This window comes from Pomacea canaliculata, linkage group LG4, assembly GCF_003073045.1.
Source record: "Pomacea canaliculata isolate SZHN2017 linkage group LG4, ASM307304v1, whole genome shotgun sequence".
NCBI lineage: Eukaryota > Metazoa > Mollusca > Gastropoda > Architaenioglossa > Ampullariidae > Pomacea > Pomacea canaliculata.
In genome coordinates, this window is record NC_037593.1 from 9580009 (window position 1) to 9598689 (window position 18681).

The window sequence follows — 18681 nt, forward strand, 5'->3', positions numbered from 1 at the left end:
GGGGGGGGAATCGTCTGCCAGCAGTCCAGTAATGCAAGTTCGTGGTTTCCAACTTTGTCTCCTGCAGCTGACGTATGATGTTGTCATAGAGTGGTGTCCCTTGACCGCAGTCGCACAGTGAAACCCAAGACAATCAAAGAGGATACCGTCAGATTTAAAGACAGTAGAGACGCTCAAGAAAAAATACGAAGAAAAAGCTCAGACAGTTCAACATTTTGTTGATACTGTAATCTGTACAATAATGTAATCTGTATTTTTGAAATGTGTATATATAGATACTCACACATACATGTTTATGACACTGAATTGGAGAGCGTCGAATACAAAATTATATTTTGCGCTGGTATGTCTGATATTGTGAAATGACAATAAAATTCAAGTACATCCACAAAAGGTTGGTGGCTGATGCCGTGCAGGATTTTATTCTCAAATCTGTTGACATATGTACATTTCTATTATATATGACGACTTTATAAAGTGAAAGTCGCCTAAAAAATGATGTACCTTTGTATATTGGTTATCACTATCATAAATTCATTTATTCGTTTATGAACAAATACTCTCTCTCTCTCTCGTACGCATGCATCCATTTCTTAATGTTGTCATAGGTTCAATCAATTTCTTTTGGCTAATAATATATACCTTACTTAAAAGTAGCCGTTTTCTTCTTTCTGTCTTCGTTGCTTAGTCTTGATCTTATAAACATCAGATGTTAACATTTCATTTATGATAGGTTTTTAAAAATTTTGCAGATTGTAAGAAAGCAGTTTTGACCAAATGATGAATTAGAACAATGGATAAAATGTTCAGTTACATCAGTCCAGCTACTGAGAAAGAGCAGTTTCTCGAACAAGCAAAAGCCCATCGCGAGGAACGTGCCATTGAAAGGCAGCGTGAAAATGCAGCCATCAAAATCCAGGTTGGTAAAACGTTTTAATCGGTCACAACTGTTGTAGAGAATTACAGATTAAAATCACTCCAAAATATTGATTTTTTTTGTATGTGCTGCTGACCATAGCATAGATTTGAATTATGTAGGACAGTGGGTGGTTTACTTGATCCTTCAAGTTTACTTCTGGCATGTGAAGATTTATTAGCCAGAAGAAGTGAGACTTTATATTAGTGTGCATAGTATGGAAAAGATTTTGGAAAGACTAGCATTAAAGTAATGTTGAATGGCATGTAGAGAAAGGAGTGTTCCAGGAGTTGAGGGTTTGTGGTATTTTTACTGGTTGTCCAAAGCATACTTTAACAAAAACAATTAATTGCAACCTTACACTTGACTACCCATCAGCTCTTAGTGTACAGCTTTTATAATTTGATCTCTGATGAAAACTACTTGAAAGTAGAATATAGCACAGCAGATTGCCTCAGTATTAGATACAGAATTAGAAATTAGGTTGAGGTGATAAATTATGATTCATGATAATTTCCATCAAAGCACAATGCACCAGTTAGTAGTCACACAGTATCTCTTGTCTTTCATTTTATTAATTTTTTGTGGTTTTATTCATAAGCTGGCCTTCTCCCCCTCCAAAGATTCATTATGGTGGTCATCATCATCAATGTATAGTATTTTCATATGTTACTGTTTTCAGTCTCTTTTCCGGGGTTTCTTAGAAAGATCAAGATGGAAACAGCAAATAAGGTACAAGCTTAATTCTGTGTCATGTTTAGTTTCATTGTTATTTTTCGTAAAGAATTTTTTCCCATTATGTCTCAAAAGCTATAGAAATCTGTGCCAAAGAGAGCCAATAGTTATATGCCTAGTTTTGAAGATGTTTTTATGTAAATATTTTGTTTATATGGTCACATTTTTCACATTAACTAAATGTGTTATTGATATGAGCATTTTTTTCCCATGAGGAATGATATTGTAATGCCACAGGATAATATTGGGTTGACCAGTTGAACAAAGTATTGGCGTCAAACACAAGAACTTCTAGCTCCTTGATACATGATATTAATCTGCATATATAAATACGTTAATCCTGTTTAGTTACAGTTTAAGTTGACAAGCAAGTGGGTACAATTTTCTTTTTGATCATAATTTCATTGCTTAAATGTACATTTCATTCAGATCTTAGCGAAAGCTCACCTCACCATCTTTTTACAGTTTTTTTTAAAGAGTATTTATTAGTCAAGTGACCTTTTTCAGTTAATTAAATTTAAGAAAGCCACAAAAAATATGATAGAACCAGAGAGAGAAAAGAGCATCTGCTAGATAAATATACTGTAAGTAATAATAATTGAATTCATAAAATACATTTCTCTGTGTGAAGGTGAGCAGAATGTGCTGTGCATAGACTATAAATAATCTGATGGTTGACCAGTCAAGAAGCACAAGCAACAGTACACAGATGGTACCATAAACTAAAAGAAATTTTATAATAGATTATGAAAGGTATTAAAATACATGATGGAGGCAGAAGTGGTACATGTACTGATAATGAGAGACACATGAACAAAGTAGTTACATCCATTTTGTTGTGCAAGAAAATTTTGAGAATTTTTTTTTATGTGCTATAGAGAGGAGGTGGACAAGATTCTGTGCATTCCAGATAGTCTAGAGGAGGAGTATTCTCCATTACTGATACCAGGTGAACTATCATTTAGTTTTTTACATATAAAAAAAAATATTTTTGATACTTATTCTGTGCACCTTTTATGGGTAACTAAGTGTTACATCACATGCAATGTTAAAGGTAAACCCAGAATATGTCATATAGATTGCTCATTTTATTCAACCAAACGTCACATGATAGCTACAGTCAATAGTGCCAGTGTGTTAGAGGTTAGATTCTTCAGAAGTATAAATTTAGTTCAATCCATATGTTCTTTTATTTAATTAAAAATTAAAAATTCATTGTCAGTTTTTGTAATGAATAGTTGTATATTTTTTAACCTTGAACTGTATACATTTATTAAAAATTTACAAACGTTTAAACATGACTTTTATGTACTTAAGTTCACCAGTTCCAACTAAATAACACAATTAAAAAGCCTTTTCTGTAAATTTATTTTCAGCAATACAGTTGCATGCAGTTATTCAAAAATTCTTGTTGATCATGGAAGAAAATGCTGATGCAAAGGTAACTCTGGGTACAGAGCTGTTTGTATTTTCCAAATTTTCTGCAGAGAATAAAGCAAACTATTGAAGAACAAATTGTTACATTTTTACTTACTGCTGCTGTGTCAAACTGTATAGATGAGTTATAAGAAAGTTTAAAATAATTACTTAGAATAAGGTATTTAACATGGCATTATGCTAAGACAGAGTGTTAAATGTTTTATTTCACAATTTTTTTCCAGAGATTTGAATATCTTTGTCGATACATTCTTAAAACCATGGACAGTGAAAATATCAAAGTGAGTTCCTGGTTTGCTTTTGTAAATATTAGTTTGATATTTTGAAATTTACACTTCTATTTTTAAGTTCTGCTGTGTGGGCAGCTTTTTGTGATACCAGCACCCCTCTTAAAGGCATAGATAATTTTAACTTGCAAACAAAATGCATTGAAAGGTTCTTAGGCTGGCTCCTTACAAGCATAATACTGCATGTCTGGTTTCAACAATCTGATACTCATAAACTTATATGAGGCAGAAATGCAGAGGTTGGATGACAGTGACAGAGGGGATAGAAGGTTTAGATAGAGTTAATAGAGTTATGGAGGGAAGGCTTTGTTATCTTCATTCTGTTTCACATCAGATTAACAAATTGATGGAGAAGAATAGTGTACACTTAATATATCAATATTTAACCAAACCAAGTTTGATTTCAGATTTGTTATGCTTCGCTTGCAATGAACAAAAGCCATCTGCTGCGGTGGCTTAACCAGCTCAAGGATGTTCTTTGGAGGTGTTGCCTCTGCTTGAAGACACTGAGGGTACCTAACATCATGTAATACTTGTAAATAAGATGTAAAGAGTATAAAATTAATTCTGTGGAAGTAACAAGTGTATTTAGTGGTCATAGAGTGTTCCTAGTCTTTTGTTTGTTTAGAATCAACAGAACTTAAATGGACAGTTGAAAATACATTAAAGAATAAGAAGCATTGTTGATGAGTGGAAAAAAAAAAGAATTGAAAACTCAACTTGCATTTAAGAAATAAAAAAATAAAAAAAATTCAGATATCTTTATTACTTTTCAAAAATCTGCAGTTTTTCATGTTTGTTGACCTCCTGTTGTCTATGTGCATTGGAGAAACAAGAGATTTTGTTAATTAGTTTACCTGTTTCAGAAACTGAGGTGATCACATTTTTTTAAAAGCAATTTTGTTCTTTTTGTGTGTGTGTGTGTGTGAATGAGTGATATTTATGCGTGTGTGTTTTTCAGCCTGAGAACCATGCAGACATGCGCATTGTCATGGTGCACCTTAGCATGCTGGTGACTTTCACAAGTACAGCAAACTGGAAAGCCCTTAAGTTAAAAGCAGGTAAAAAAACTGTAAATACATGTGTATGCACATGACGGTACATTTTCCTAAAATATTCATCTTTTGTTTGTGTTGCAATGTTCCTGCCTTTTGTCAAATGCAAACACTGGCCCTTGGGATCTGAGTCTGTGGGTGACAGGGCTTAACTCTTGCTGCCCACATTAACATAATCTTGTAGGGAAACAATATGTACAATAATCATGCATCAGTTGCTCACAATTTTCACAACATGGCTCATGGGCTTGCACCCCTGCTCTTCCCCAAGCAAAAGACATCGTGTGACTTAAAGGGCATCAATGAAGATTTATTCAACATACCATGCAAATACAAACAGCAGTCTGGTCCCAAGTGTGTGTGGATAGTTTTTTGTGTTTTATATAAGTCTTTGTCACCATATTTTGATTTTTAAAAGCTTTTACATGTGAGCATTAACATAAGTAATTATTAGACTTAGTCTTCTTAGTTTATTGTTTTATTTTAATCTCTAAATGCACAGGTGAGATGCTGGTGAACAGTCTGTCTCAGATATGCAATAATGTCATGGGCCACCTGAATTCTAAAGGGCTGTATAACATTTTAGAGGTGAAGTATTTCAGATTATTGTTACAGACCACAGTGATTCTGATAATGCTGTCATCATCACATAGAATTTCACTTTTTTGTGTGCATTAATTCTTGTCACAGACTACTTAGAAACAAATATAAGATTATGGGATCAATCAATAGAAATGACAAACTCTTAAAGGTAATCCCTGTATCTTTTTCCCTGTCAGATTGCATGGCAAAGAGCAGTCATCTGCTTTAGAACCCATCATATATTTTATCAAGCTATGATTTCTAACAAGAATTTTGCACTTCATCTTTCATAGACGTACATTTTATGGCAGATATATCTCTTGCATGTATTGTGCTTATAGCTGACATACATATGAATGAAGTGCTCAGTATTAAATTTACTCATATCATATAGATTAAGCACCTGTTGATTGTTTGCTCTTAAATTATAATCCCTTTAGGTTCTCCTTACAAACGGTCTTGTAAGGTCCAAACCTGTCTTCAACAAGGCTACATTGACAGCTATAATTACAGTTGCCATCAGGTAATTTCTGTATATTATCAGATATACATATTTAATATATTATCAGTAACTGACAAGCATGTTAGCTCTTAAAATAAACACTTTCTTGTGTAGGTTCCTTAAATGGAACATAAGAACTGCTTTGTCTGAAAAAAACATAGTGTGATGTTATATTCTCTTGCAGACCACTTCTGGGTTCTAATTTCTCAGAGAATCTGATGAACGTTTTTCTGCTGCACATTCTCTCAGTTCCAGCCATCATTCTTCATTTGTCAACTATTTCACCTGATGTGAGTAAATTTTTGCAAACAGAAAAAATTCCATCCAAAGGAATGTGTTGCTTGCATTAGTGGATAGGCTGATGTCTGGAATAAGAGAAGAAAAGGCAAACAAAGGTTGAGGAAGAAGAAGGTGATAGAAGAGTGCTAGAAAGAGATCAGTTATGTCAGGAGGGACAGATTTTGAGTCACCGGTTTGGGGCAGGCGACCTTTCACTCAAGACTCAAGTGCTTTATTTACCAAGCTACATCTCTCCAGGTTTGATCTGGCAAGTTTGAAAAACATCCTTGTGATAATATTTTCTAGAACACATGTAGTTAAAGCATACCTGGTCATATGATTAGCCCTAACCATTTGCCATTTATTGCTTGACAATATTGTTTAAAGTTTTGATTAGCTGCATGCTGCAAAAAATCATCTTGTGAAACTATGAAACAACTGTCAGTCTGGGCATGTGTGTGGTCAGTGTTTGGAGCTCTTGGTAACTCACAGACTGTTCAAACGAAGTTTGGAGCTTCTGACCTGTGAGCAGAGCACTCGCATCATCTTTAACAGCTTGGAGGGCAACTATGCTCTCTGTCTCATGGGTAGGATTTAGTTCCTGTCTTTGCTCTTTTTTCAGTTTTGTTATTTTAGTGATTCAGTAATTTTTTGAGAGATGACCCTGCAATATTTTAAGTTCTGATAAAAAGGTGTAAGGGTATTGGTGTTGGGGTTATATGTATGCTGCAGTGAAAGACAAAAATAAAAGAAAAAAAAGAGAGAAAAGTGCTGTATTCAACTTCCTGTAACTATTATCTACATTCCTGCTAATTGTTCAGTCTGAAGCAAAGGGTGTGTGTATGTGTGTGAGTGCATGTGCAAGCATGTGTGATGTGTGGTAGGCAACCCTGGCTACATTTACATATATTTTCTCCTCAAATTATTTTATTTAAATACTTTATTAATTTTCATTTCACTGACTGATGCCTTCAGTTTCTTTTATTAAATGATCATTTGAAAAAATGTACTCTTTTCATTGCAGGCAATTTGATTCAGCTTGGTTATAAAGAACTGGAGGTAATTTAAAAAATCAGTTGCTCTATAAAATTCAGTTTACTCCATTCTGTTCTGAGTTAACATCAAACCAGTTTATTATATTTATTACTATACACAATGTTCATATCTAATCATGTCATAAAATATTTGCTTCAAGTTTGTTACTATACACTGTACTGTTACTATATAGTATCATGTGCATGCATAATTATCTCATAAAAGCCTTTGTTTCAAGTATGTTACTATATACTATACCATTACTATACACCATATGCATACATAAATATATCATAAAAATATTTTTTTTAAAATGCATGTTACTATACGTGATAATTTTACTATACATGGACATGTTTAATTATGTCAAGAAAATATTTGCTTCAATCACATATTAGATTGATGTTTCAGGGACTTGTTGAAAACACCGCAGATTTCATGGTGAGAAACTTTATTGGTTTGTTTTTTGATTGACACTGCAGAACATGTCTGGTGGTAGTGATATTTTGCTTAGTTCAAGTGTTAAGGTTTGCAGTTCTTCCAGTCTTGTTTAACACAAATTACTTAAAAATGCAATTTTAAGTAGGACTGCATGCAGGAAATTGTGTTATATATAATACATACGTCGATATATTTGGTTAGTGTAGATGTCTTGCTTTAGTGGCTCATCCTCCATGTGTTAATCCTTCAGTATTGATCAGAAGAGTTAGCTTTCTAAGCAAAGTGATAAAGGTTGTACATGTTACGATTTTTATCAAGCATGTTCCAGCATTTGCATCAATTGCAACCCATTGATAATTCTTATGAAAGCTATGATAGCCAGTGTGTGTTTCCTGAATGCTGCTAAGCACAATTTAACAATTCCAGACTGTGATGATTAGGCATCTTGAGAGGTGCAAACTATACGTTCAAAGCAAGCAATCCAACCTGACACACTGGCACCCAGTCCTGGGCTGGTTTTCACAAACCACCAATCAGAGGTAGATTTTTAAATTTTTATTCTGTGATAACTAGCTGATCAATTTTATTTTTACAATGCTTCTCAGTTGTGAACGGAAAAAAAAAGCAGACAATATACAATAGTTGATTGGCATATTGCTCACCGAGAATGGCAGAAAATGAAGAGCAACAGAAAGAGTTGATTGAAAGATCTGCATAGTCCATCAGGACTTGGATGATGATGATGATGATGATGATGATGATGATGACTATCATGATAAAATTTTTATCAGTTTTGCTTGCTGATACATTATAATATCATATTTGGAATTCAACAAATACTGTTTTATTTTTATTTTCCTCAGGCTTCATGAAGCAATGCCATTTGTTGTCCAACAATTACAGTTGCTTTGGAGTGAGCGTATGATTCGCCTCTTGTTTACTCCTCTTCTTGAGTATGTGCAACTAAACTCCACTATGCACCCACAAAGCAAAGGAGGATCTGGAGCCTCACCAACAAAAAGTGATTATAATTTTTGTGATTTTCAGCCTGACAGCCTTTAGGTACATATGTAAGCTTTGTTTATTTTGTAAAGACATTCTTCTGCTATAAGCACATTAATTTTGGGCCTAGAGAGAACAAATAGTGGTGGAGTGCCCAAAAGATGTCTGTGCAAGCACCAGGAGATATTTTTTTTTTTCAGATATCTTGAAGAAGGCATTTGAAAAAGCTGCATCAAAGACAAGTGGTCCCAAGATTAGACTTGAAAGTTCAATCTCTATGGCAACATTCTTGCCCTGTGCTTTATACAGAACTGCACTGCAGACTCTTACAGAACTTCGCATGGACATTTTAGGAGGTACACTTTATATGCATATGTATGTGATGTTTTTTTTACCTGTTGTGTTCTCTCTTTCGCTCACACACACATGCACAGGCATGCACATACACACTTGTAAGTACTTGCATGCAACTGGAGACATTTTGTGAACTGTATTTACAGACCAGGAATGGTATTCAGTTTTAGATGTACTCAGTTTCTAAGGGTAAAATTTTCACAAAATCATTTTTTAACAACTATTTCCTACTCTTTCTCCACAGATTATTGTGCCCCATTAAGGCTTATCTTCTGTGTAAAAACATAATGGGCACACAAGCCTTTAAAGTTTAAAGTTGCTCTCTATATCACTGAATACCTTATATTGTTCCTGTAAATAAAACTTTATTATAAATTCTTTTTCTTCAAGACTCACCAGATGACATGACCATAAGAGATAAAGGGTTACAACTGCTCTTTAACTATTGAAAGTTGTCTCCCTGACAGTGACCTTGCATATACCTGGCATGTGGGATGCTCCGATGGTCAGGGAGCAGACAGTTATAAAGGCAACAGCAATGCTGATACAGCAGTTTCTTTAAAAAGGTGCCATTAAAGCTCTCAGTAATGTCTGCCATGTCACCTCCTAAATAAGACTTTTAGACAACAGTATCTTGATTGCATTCTGAAAGGCTAGAGGATTGCACCTAGATTATTAAGGTGAATGTTGGTGGCTTCTGAGGTTGCACTGTTCCAGCAGAAGAACTAAAAGCTGTCCAGGAAGATCTTGGTTGCTAATAGCATAAAGGACATGATCCCTGTCAGCAAGTGGGGATTACAGCCTGGAGAGTAGCATTGGGAAGGTGCCTGCACCTCTGTCTGGTATCCTGACAGCAGAAAAGGTGAAGCAAAGTCTGCCCTTGTCTTCTTTGGCCCTCCTTTTGGCCTGGACTTGACTGTGAGAGAGAAGAGAGCATTCTAAGACAAGAACATAGAAAATAAAATAACCAAGGGATTTCACTACTGGGTGGCCCCCAAAACTGCTGTGCTGGCTTTGCTTTTGCCTATCTCAGGGCTGCTCACCTGAGTAGCAGAGCACCCTGCATGCCAGACATGTGCTAACTCACTGTCGGGAAGACAATGTTCAATGATTAAAGAGTAGTTGTAACCCTTTATCTCCTATGGTCACAAACTGGTAATGTCAAAGAAGTTTATATTTTCTCATTCTTTCATATTCTTTAAAACACTTGTAAAGCTTCCAGCCTAGATGTCTGTAATGACTGCTGCCCAACAGCCCATGAAAGGCAAATATTATTGCAACTCAAACAGAATGTGATGTTTCAAAAATTTTGCATCTTGCAATGAATTGGAATCCCCCACAGAATTATTTTTTTTTACCTCCAATATGATGAGCATAGTACTTTAAAATATTCTATAAAGATATAAGAGAACAAAAAATAAATTTTGTTTTGTTAGTAAATAGTTTTCATTGTGCTTTGTTCAGTTAGTATTCTGTGTATTTATTTCAGGGCTTAGCTACACTGACACTCTGTTGCCTATCTTGTGGCGGTTTTTGTGTGACTTGGGACCCACATGTGGGCTGAAGACATTTGTAGAGCTGATGTCACAGGCCCCTAACTCCACCATGCACCCTGTCTTCTCTCTTCTTACTCTCTTCTGTGAAACAGCAAGCCACCTCATCATGTAAGCAGTGCACCCTTAAGACAGTGGAGTCTCAATCTGCTACCCTCTCTTATGATCCCTACCCTTTGTCTATGGCATGGGATGGAAATTAGATTGTGGAAAGGAAACTTAAATCACAGAAGTTAACGATCACATTTTTTTCTTTTTTTAATTTTGGAAGGTACAATCATATTTTGTTTAAAAATGTGCAAGCCGATGAAATCTGCCTGTTATAGATCACTGTGTTAAATGTTGCATGCTGATTATCAGCTGCAAAAAGTCTTTTCAGAAAGGAATACTTTTGTCACAAAAAGACTTTCTTTAAAAAAAAGTCATTAAAAATCTCCCAAAAGAAATAACAGTTCACTGACTACATAGCTAAGTTGTCTTAGACATGTTTTTCATCAGCTTTCATGAAACAAACTGAATAACGTTGCTGTCCTTTATAACTTTTGAAAATCAAGACATTCCTGTATTTAGTTTTGTTTAATTTTTTTGGATTATCCAACAATTTCTGTAGAACACTTGATGACATGGAGCTGTATGAGCAGCAACATGTATTCCACATGGCTGACTACGTCAAAATGAGTGAATTCCTCAATCTTCTTGTGTTCAGAATTATCTGGCATTCATTAATAGGTATGTTTTCATGAAATTCCTATATTTATATGTATTACATATATATATATCTTATTCAATAATTGATTAATTATATAATTACTTATTTTTAAGTAAAATTGTAAAACTTTAAAAACTTCAAACGTCAGTGAAAGGAGGCCAAATTGTACACTCACCATTTTGGTAAAGCAAGTTGGTCCATGTCAAGACAATGCTAAAAATCGTTTGGTAGGAAAAATGTTTTGAGACTTTGAAAGAATTGATAAAATCCTTAAAATTTGGTGAAATTGACTCCCTGAAAAGAAATCTTCACATTTCAACAATGCACAAGTTATTTTCTTGTTTTTTGCTGTCCCTCTCTCCGTTGCTTGGTCTCTTACGTGAGTGGCTTGCTTTGAAGCTTCTGATTTTTCAACACTTTCATTTAACATTCGCAGTATTAGCATACTGATCTTTTGCTTTTCTGACAGACATCCAGGTTGCATCCAGCAGTGATGCATTTAATGCAGCCTTAACGCTTCTCAGGATTCTCCGGGAAAGAGATGCAAGACGTAGTTTTGCTTCTTCCGAGCACTGGCTTGTCAGGTATAGTGCCCTTACCGCAACATTAGAAGCATTTGAATGGATATAAAATGTTGGTTAGTGTGTATCTAAAACATGTTGTCTGAAAAAAATTTAAATATGTCATTTGTAGATAAAAACATATTTTACAATCCAAGGGTGTGAAATTATTGTGACATGTACTCTGTCAGCTCAAAAACTGTACCTGTTGTGCATTGGGAAAATGTTATTTGACAATGTTCCTGCTGCAGAGACATAAAACCAAGTCACTTTGTGAGTGAACTGGAGCATGGAAAGAAGGCCGCTCAATTCCTTATGCAGCATGTTCCTCATATCATTCCATTTAGCGAGGTGAGGAATGCTCAGTCTGTTACATTGTTATTTGATTGAACTTTCATGGATATAATTGGCTCTGTAGTATGTCACTATGAGCATCTATTCAGCTCTCTTGTCTATGCTCTGTATGTGTGTGTGTGAGAGTAGTTATAATTCGAATGATGATGAATGAATTTATTTTGTTTATTTTTGAAGATGTATTTAATACCTACTGATAATTGTTCTTGTACAGCTTCATAGTCTGTCTTTATCTTGTTGGGGTAATGTGCTCTATAAATAAAATTATCCAGAATGGTAGCACTTTTGCTGGCATATGCCACAAATGGTGTTGTAAACATAGTGTTATAGATATGCATGTTGAAGTTTTCTTTAACCTCTCTACATACACAGTAGTTTGTAAAAAAGAGAAGTGAAAAGGTGGTGAAGTTTATTAGAAAGAAATTGGTTCACACTGACAGTTGTGGCATGGTTTATCATGGATGAGCTAGTTTGATGAAGGGAAGCACTCATCATGAGCATTTAAACAAATGTGCATCTTCCTTGTAAATATGTTGCATGCTGCCAAATAATCAAACTTGCTTATAATAATTTTAAATAGCAAGAAAGTGATAATTATTTTCTTGATTATTGACGTATTGTTCTGCATTTTGCTTCATGCTTGTCACATTTCAGCGAGTCTTACTTTTCCGCAAGAATGTTCTGAAGGAAAAAGATGCACTAGGACTGACAGAATCAGCCTGTACCTCACCACAGTCCACACTGATCACTGTTCATCGAAGTCGCATTGTGGAGGTTGGTTATAAATCCCTTTTTCCTTTAGCATCTTGTCTCCCCCCTCCTTTATCTCTGAAAAGGGCAATTATCTCCCATTAAACATTTTGTTTTGTATCCAAAATACAAAATTGTATCTGTGCCTTCAAAATACTGCTAGATGTGAAATGAAGTAATTGGAAAGTATTTACTTAACTGGGTCATAGTGGTAAGCTTCATGCTGCGGTGATATTAAAGAGGAGTTTATTATAAAAAGTCACTCATAGCCATCTCAGTTTGGTTTTTACTCTGCTGATTAAATTTCTGAAACAATTAAGGCTTATTACCCCCCTCTCAGCACCCCACATTTGCATGCACATCCACTCACAGGTGTGTGCATATCTGCCTCATGCAAACCCACACAAACATCTGCTGTTTTCATTTTGAACATTGTAACTGACTTGGCCACTAAACCTTTTTTATATTTGGAATAGGATGGATATCGCCAGCTGGCACAACTACAGTCTAGAAGCCTGAAAGGACTTATTCGAGTGAAGTTCATCAATGAACATGTATGGAATTTTCTAAGAGATTTTCAGATTTACTGTGATAAGTTAATTTGTTTAATTATGTTTGACATTTTTTTTACATTCATTTTCCTTTGCTTTTGACTTTTGAATGAACTTTGTAAAGATCTCGGTTAAAATTTGTATCTTAGCAAATGGCTGAATGTATGCCATGTCCTCTCTGCCAAACTTTTGTTCTGCTTGTGCCGTCTCTTTGATTTATTTTATTTGCTATGGAGTGTATTGCGACATGTATAATGAATGCTTTGATATTTGGACTGCAAGTTGTTGTTCATGTTGTGTGGATGCTGCCCTGTGGTGTGCAGGACATGGTCTGCTGAATACCAACATTTTTTTCATCTTATTTTGATGTAATAACTTCTTCTGTCATTTGTGAAGTGCCTTGAGATGTACACAGGCCAGGATAAGGCATTATACAAGCAAACACTTATTATTATTAAAGAATGATACAAATAAAAGAGAATAAGTTTAAGGTTAAACATTGTTATTTAGATTTATAATCTATATATTTTACATTTGAAACAACATTAGACAGTGAAATATGCTGAAGCAGTGTGTAACATCGCAAATTCCAACTTATACAGGGATTGGATGAAGCAGGTATTGACCAGGATGGTGTGTTCAAGGAATTCCTTGAAGAGACTATTTCAAGAGTTTTTGATCCAGGTTTAAATCTGTTTAAGGTAAGTATCCAGTTTTATGAATTAAACTCTTTAGAGAATACTGCAAAATTATGAGTCAGCCACATTTCCAACTTAGTAGGTTGACAATTATTAGTTGTAAGTTACAAGTCAGAGTTTGTGATTATCGTAGATGATCATGAGTGAACAGTTAAATAAAAGAGTCTGAAAGATAAAAGGTGCAAACAGCTATTGACATGTATCTAGATGTGCAGCTCTGTGCCTGATGCAAACCCTTGTTCCTTTCAAAAGCTCAGAACATTCAGTAGTCAGACATCCTTAATTGTGCGTTCCACAGGTGACATCCGAACAAAAGCTGTACCCATCGTCCACATCCTACATTCAGGAGAATCATCTTCAACTCTTTGAGTTTATTGGAAAGATGCTGGGCAAAGCAGTCTATGAAGTATGCATTTGTGTTACTATTGTTACACTTGTATGAATGCATACCTCTCTCACTCTGTCTCTGTGTTTGCAAGTGAGTGTATTTATGACACTTTTGTGAACTTGCACTTGGTACATATCTGTTAAAAACATCTATGTTGCTTGCTGTACAGGTTATACAACTTTATTCTCATCTTAGCTTACTAAGGCATGTTTTGGAGAACATAGACTTCTGTTTCAGGGTATTGTTGTGGATGTTCCATTTGCACCTTTTTTCCTGACACAAATGCTTGGGCATCAGCAGAGCTGCACCTACAGTTCCCTGGATGAGCTTCCCTCTCTTGATGCTGACTTGGCAAAAAGCCTGACCTACATAAAGGTAGAGTTGGTTTGAGTCTCGTGCAGTAACAGCACAAGCTTGCAGTTAGCAGATAGAGCAACCCTTCATCACATCCCACACTCACCACATACACATCCTGCACACACTCAGTGAGGCTGAACTGATGCAACAAGTTCAAAGTTAACCCTCTAGCTTCTGACCTGGAGCTAAATGGCATGAGGAACTCATTGGTCACTATAATTATCATTGTGTTTATTGTGCAGTACACACAAGGTTAAACTTGTTATTGTGGCAGATATGTTGAACTAAGATGTCTTCACACACTATTCATTATTGGTAATACTTTTTGCAGCATTATGAAGGTGATGTCAGTGACCTAGACTTGACCTTTTCTTGTGATGAAGACTGTATGGGTCGATTGGAAACACATGAGCTGGTGGCTGGTGGTCGAGCTATTCCCGTGACAAATGAAAACAAGTTGGTTATTATTAGTAACAATGTATTTTCTGTAACTTCGTCTCCAGTTAATTGTCCCATTTTGATTCAAAGACCGATAAAGACTTTGAATATTCGGATTTTTAATATTTTGTTGCTAATATTTAATGATTATGCTACTTACCTGAAGATAGATGATGATTGCTCAGGTCTGCTCATGTGGACCATAGGGATATGCCATGCATCATACTAGACAAATCAGGGTGCTGGTTCTTTTCCTTCTCTGGCCCCATTGTCTGGAATGTCCTACCATTTCTTGAAACTATCTTCAAAGCTTTTATGGCAATTCATAAGATCCATTTCTTTCATGAACATTTGTAGTAGATGAGAACTTCTTTTTTCTTTATTTTGAAAGATTTGTCTTATCCAAACCAATGCTTCACTATAAACAGCATTACCATTAATTCCTTGTTGCTCCTTTGAGGAGCATAGGGCCACAACACCTCACCAGCAGACCCAGTTTTGGGCAGCCCCCTTAGCATTATCATTACAAGATAGTATTTCTCTGATTTCATTTTTGTATATAAACTCAGTGACTCGGGCTTGGAATCTTATTGACTAATCAAAGTGTTATTTGGGGCAACCCCATCATCATTAAGCCCAAGTACCACTCAGGCCAGTGTTCTGCTGCCATTTAGCAGCAACAGTTTTTAAGGGGGGAAATGGAACTCTTAAGGTTAAGAGACAAATCTAAGTTGCGCATCTTTCTAAATGCTCTGAAGGACTGTGCATCAATGGTTGCTTCCAGGATTCGTTACGTACACTTGATGGCCCACTTCAGAATGTTTCGTCAAATCAAGGACCAGACACTGGCATTTATTCGTGGGTTCAAAGCTGTGGTGCACACAGAGTGGTTATGCATGTTCTCAGCCCCTGAACTGCAGAAACTGATCTCAGGTGATACAGATGCACTGGACATGGAGGATCTCAGGTGAGAAAGCTAGGGAAAGATGCAAAAAGAATTCTATACTGATGTCTGCTTCTAAAATCCTCTGGGTAAATGGACGACAGTCATTGTGTAACATAGAGCAATATCTCTGGGTCTGGACGCTGCATCGTGATTGGGATACCAAAAGTCTTTGATTCCCCCTTTTCTTCACCATGGGTAATAACTTACCCTTATTTGATGAACATGGTTCCAGTTTGTCAAGTGTATAATATGCTGCCAAAAAAAGTAACCAAAATTGCTGTATAAATTAATTGTAGGCATCCAGTGCATGGCCACAAACATTTATTAAGTTTTGGAAACTCTTGCCCTGATGAGAGAGGCAGCTTTGGAGGGTCTGTAAGTACCCGTGTCTACTATTAGGTGTACTAATCCATCTGAATATAGAAAATCTTTTTCACAGGAGGCACACACATTATTATGGTGGCTACCACAACAACCACAAGGTGATCAACTGGCTTTGGGATATCCTTAGCCATGACTTCAACCAAGAGGAGCGTAGCCTTTTTCTGAAGGTAAAGTTTGTTGGGGTTGGGGATGGGAGCAGTTGACTTAAGGTTATTTTTTTCAGCAGTTTCTCACATACGTTATCCAGAAAATGGTTACTTGTGCAATAGAATGATCATAAAATAAAGTGTTATTCAGGTTTTTTTAGGAGAGTATTAGAGTAGTTGACACAGTATGACTATGTGCATCAACATCCCAAGTCTTCCAACATTAAAAAGCATCCAGTTTGAAAATGCAGAAATGCAGTCTCATGTATGTAATACCTTGATGGAGTTTTTGATGAATGTCATTTAACCTACAGAAGTATGTCCATTGTATCACAGTAACAATCTGTATTCATCAACTACCACTGCTGACATAACATGTGAATTAGGCCGACATACCTCAGGCATGATGAGGCAGGTTAGGGATCTTCTTGGGGTAAAGTAACATCAGGGGAAATCCATTCTGCCCCAACTTGTGCAAAAGGCAAGGTTGATGAGATAACAAATCTAGACTGTATAAGTTTCATCTTATAATAGTGTAGCAGCATCGTGGAAGCTAAGAAAAATGTAATGGTGGCATGTACTTGTTTTTCCTTGGAGCTGTTGCTGCAATCTTGTTATCAAGCACTGTGCACTTGTCAGTCTTTTGACTGATGTCATGGTAGGAAATGCATCAATTATGTGAGATATTTAAGTAGCTGTCATCACAATTGACATGCATTTATGATCAAAGTCACATACATTGTCCCCAGTTTGTGACAAGCTGTTCCAAGCCACCTTTACTGGGCTTTGCTCACTTGGAGCCTCCATTTTCCATCCGATGTGTGGAAGTTTGTGATGACCAGGTATGTTGCGATACAGCAGACAGCAAATGTAAAAAATTTTTAAACAAGAATTATTATTACTGTGTAATGAATGTTAGACATTTTTGGTTTAATCTTCGTTACAAACATGTTTTTCTTTACTTTTAAAGGGGGAAAAAAACTACGAAGTTAAAATGTTAGTAGCAGTAAGGGTTTATTACATTATTTTTTTCGATTGCACTTCTTACTTTTCAGGACACCGGGGATACGGTTGGCTCTGTTCTAAAAGGTTTTTTCAACATCAAGAAGAAAGATGCAGGTGGTAGGCTACCCACCTCTTCCACCTGCTTCAACCTCCTGAAGTTGCCCAATTACTCCAAAAAATCAGTTTTACGTGACAAATTGCGCTATGCTATCCATTCTCACTCTGGATTTGAAATATCATGATCATTTTTGCATTACAACGATCTCTGATACGGAGCAGAGGGACTTGGTGAGCAATAGAGGGGTCACAAAATTTGGCTTCAGCAGTGCACTGGTGAACTACTAAGCTAAGTGATCGTCTTATACTTTTTAAAAATTTAAAATGATCGTTATTAATTTGTTAAATGTTGGAATGAAAAGATGGTATCAAAAGTTACCATTTCTTTGATCAGCAGACATACTTTCAATATACTTGAACTGTTATCTTGGCCACAGTTTGTTGTGGTAACTGAAGGAGGAAGATAATTATCCAGTATCAATGCTCTTGTACAGCAAAAAAATTATTTAAACAGTGAGTCAGCCCTCACTCAGTTTTCTCTTCGTGCATCAAAACAATTTCTACCAAAAAAAAAATTATTTAAAAAAACCTGCAATGTGCAATATATCTCAGCCAACAGGCAAGCTTATTGAATTGTACACATCGTAGTAATTCATGACAGTCACTGATGTAAAATAAACAATGCAAAGACTTCAGCCATTAGTACAGGGTGATCTTGTGACCTTACAGTTGTAGGGTAGTGAGGTTTTCGAACCTTCATATAGGGTCAGCTTTTGGGCGGTGCCCATCTCCCTTGCTGCCTTTTATTCCCACAACCTTCTCCAAAAAGTCAGGTACCCACTCCACAGCTGGGGAGTATGCTGCATACACAGATGTCAAACCAACTGGTGTATGCTCTCTTGAGACTACATGCAGTTGCTCAAACCATAGACTCTCTGCCTCTCTGGTTAATGATGTATCAGATCCTTTGTAGATTTTTAAAAATTTTAGATTCATGGGTTAGTGAAACACAGGTGTTATAGGGTATTGTTGTAAATGGTGAAAGTTGGGGTACGAGATTTCTAGAAAATATTTACACTTTCAAGGTAGCTTGAGTAGTCACAAGTCTTCAAGGAAAAAAAAAAAAAAAGTAAAAACATTTTATCTGATTTTTGTGCAGC

The 18681-nt window shown here is 35.9% G+C and overlaps 1 protein-coding gene across 1 annotated transcript; it reads left to right on the forward strand.

Annotated features, from left to right (window-relative positions):
- Positions 1-6: 6 nt before the first annotated feature.
- LOC112562829 (ubiquitin-protein ligase E3B-like) lies at positions 7-18648 on the forward strand. The gene is made up of 31 exons (XM_025236363.1): positions 7-394; positions 753-919; positions 1599-1648; positions 2530-2600; positions 3028-3092; positions 3313-3369; positions 3783-3887; positions 4337-4436; positions 4933-5018; positions 5453-5535; positions 5699-5804; positions 6260-6380; positions 6818-6852; positions 7240-7269; positions 7696-7808; positions 8133-8290; positions 8472-8627; positions 10115-10289; positions 10789-10907; positions 11357-11471; positions 11699-11798; positions 12456-12575; positions 13028-13105; positions 13705-13803; positions 14099-14206; positions 14426-14563; positions 14877-15001; positions 15768-15950; positions 16369-16480; positions 17209-17301; positions 17515-18648. The coding sequence occupies exons 2-31, from the start codon at positions 794-796 to the stop codon at positions 17704-17706; spliced, it is 3219 nt and encodes a 1072-aa protein (XP_025092148.1). The 5' UTR covers positions 7-394; positions 753-793; the 3' UTR covers positions 17707-18648.
- Positions 18649-18681: the final 33 nt, after the last annotated feature.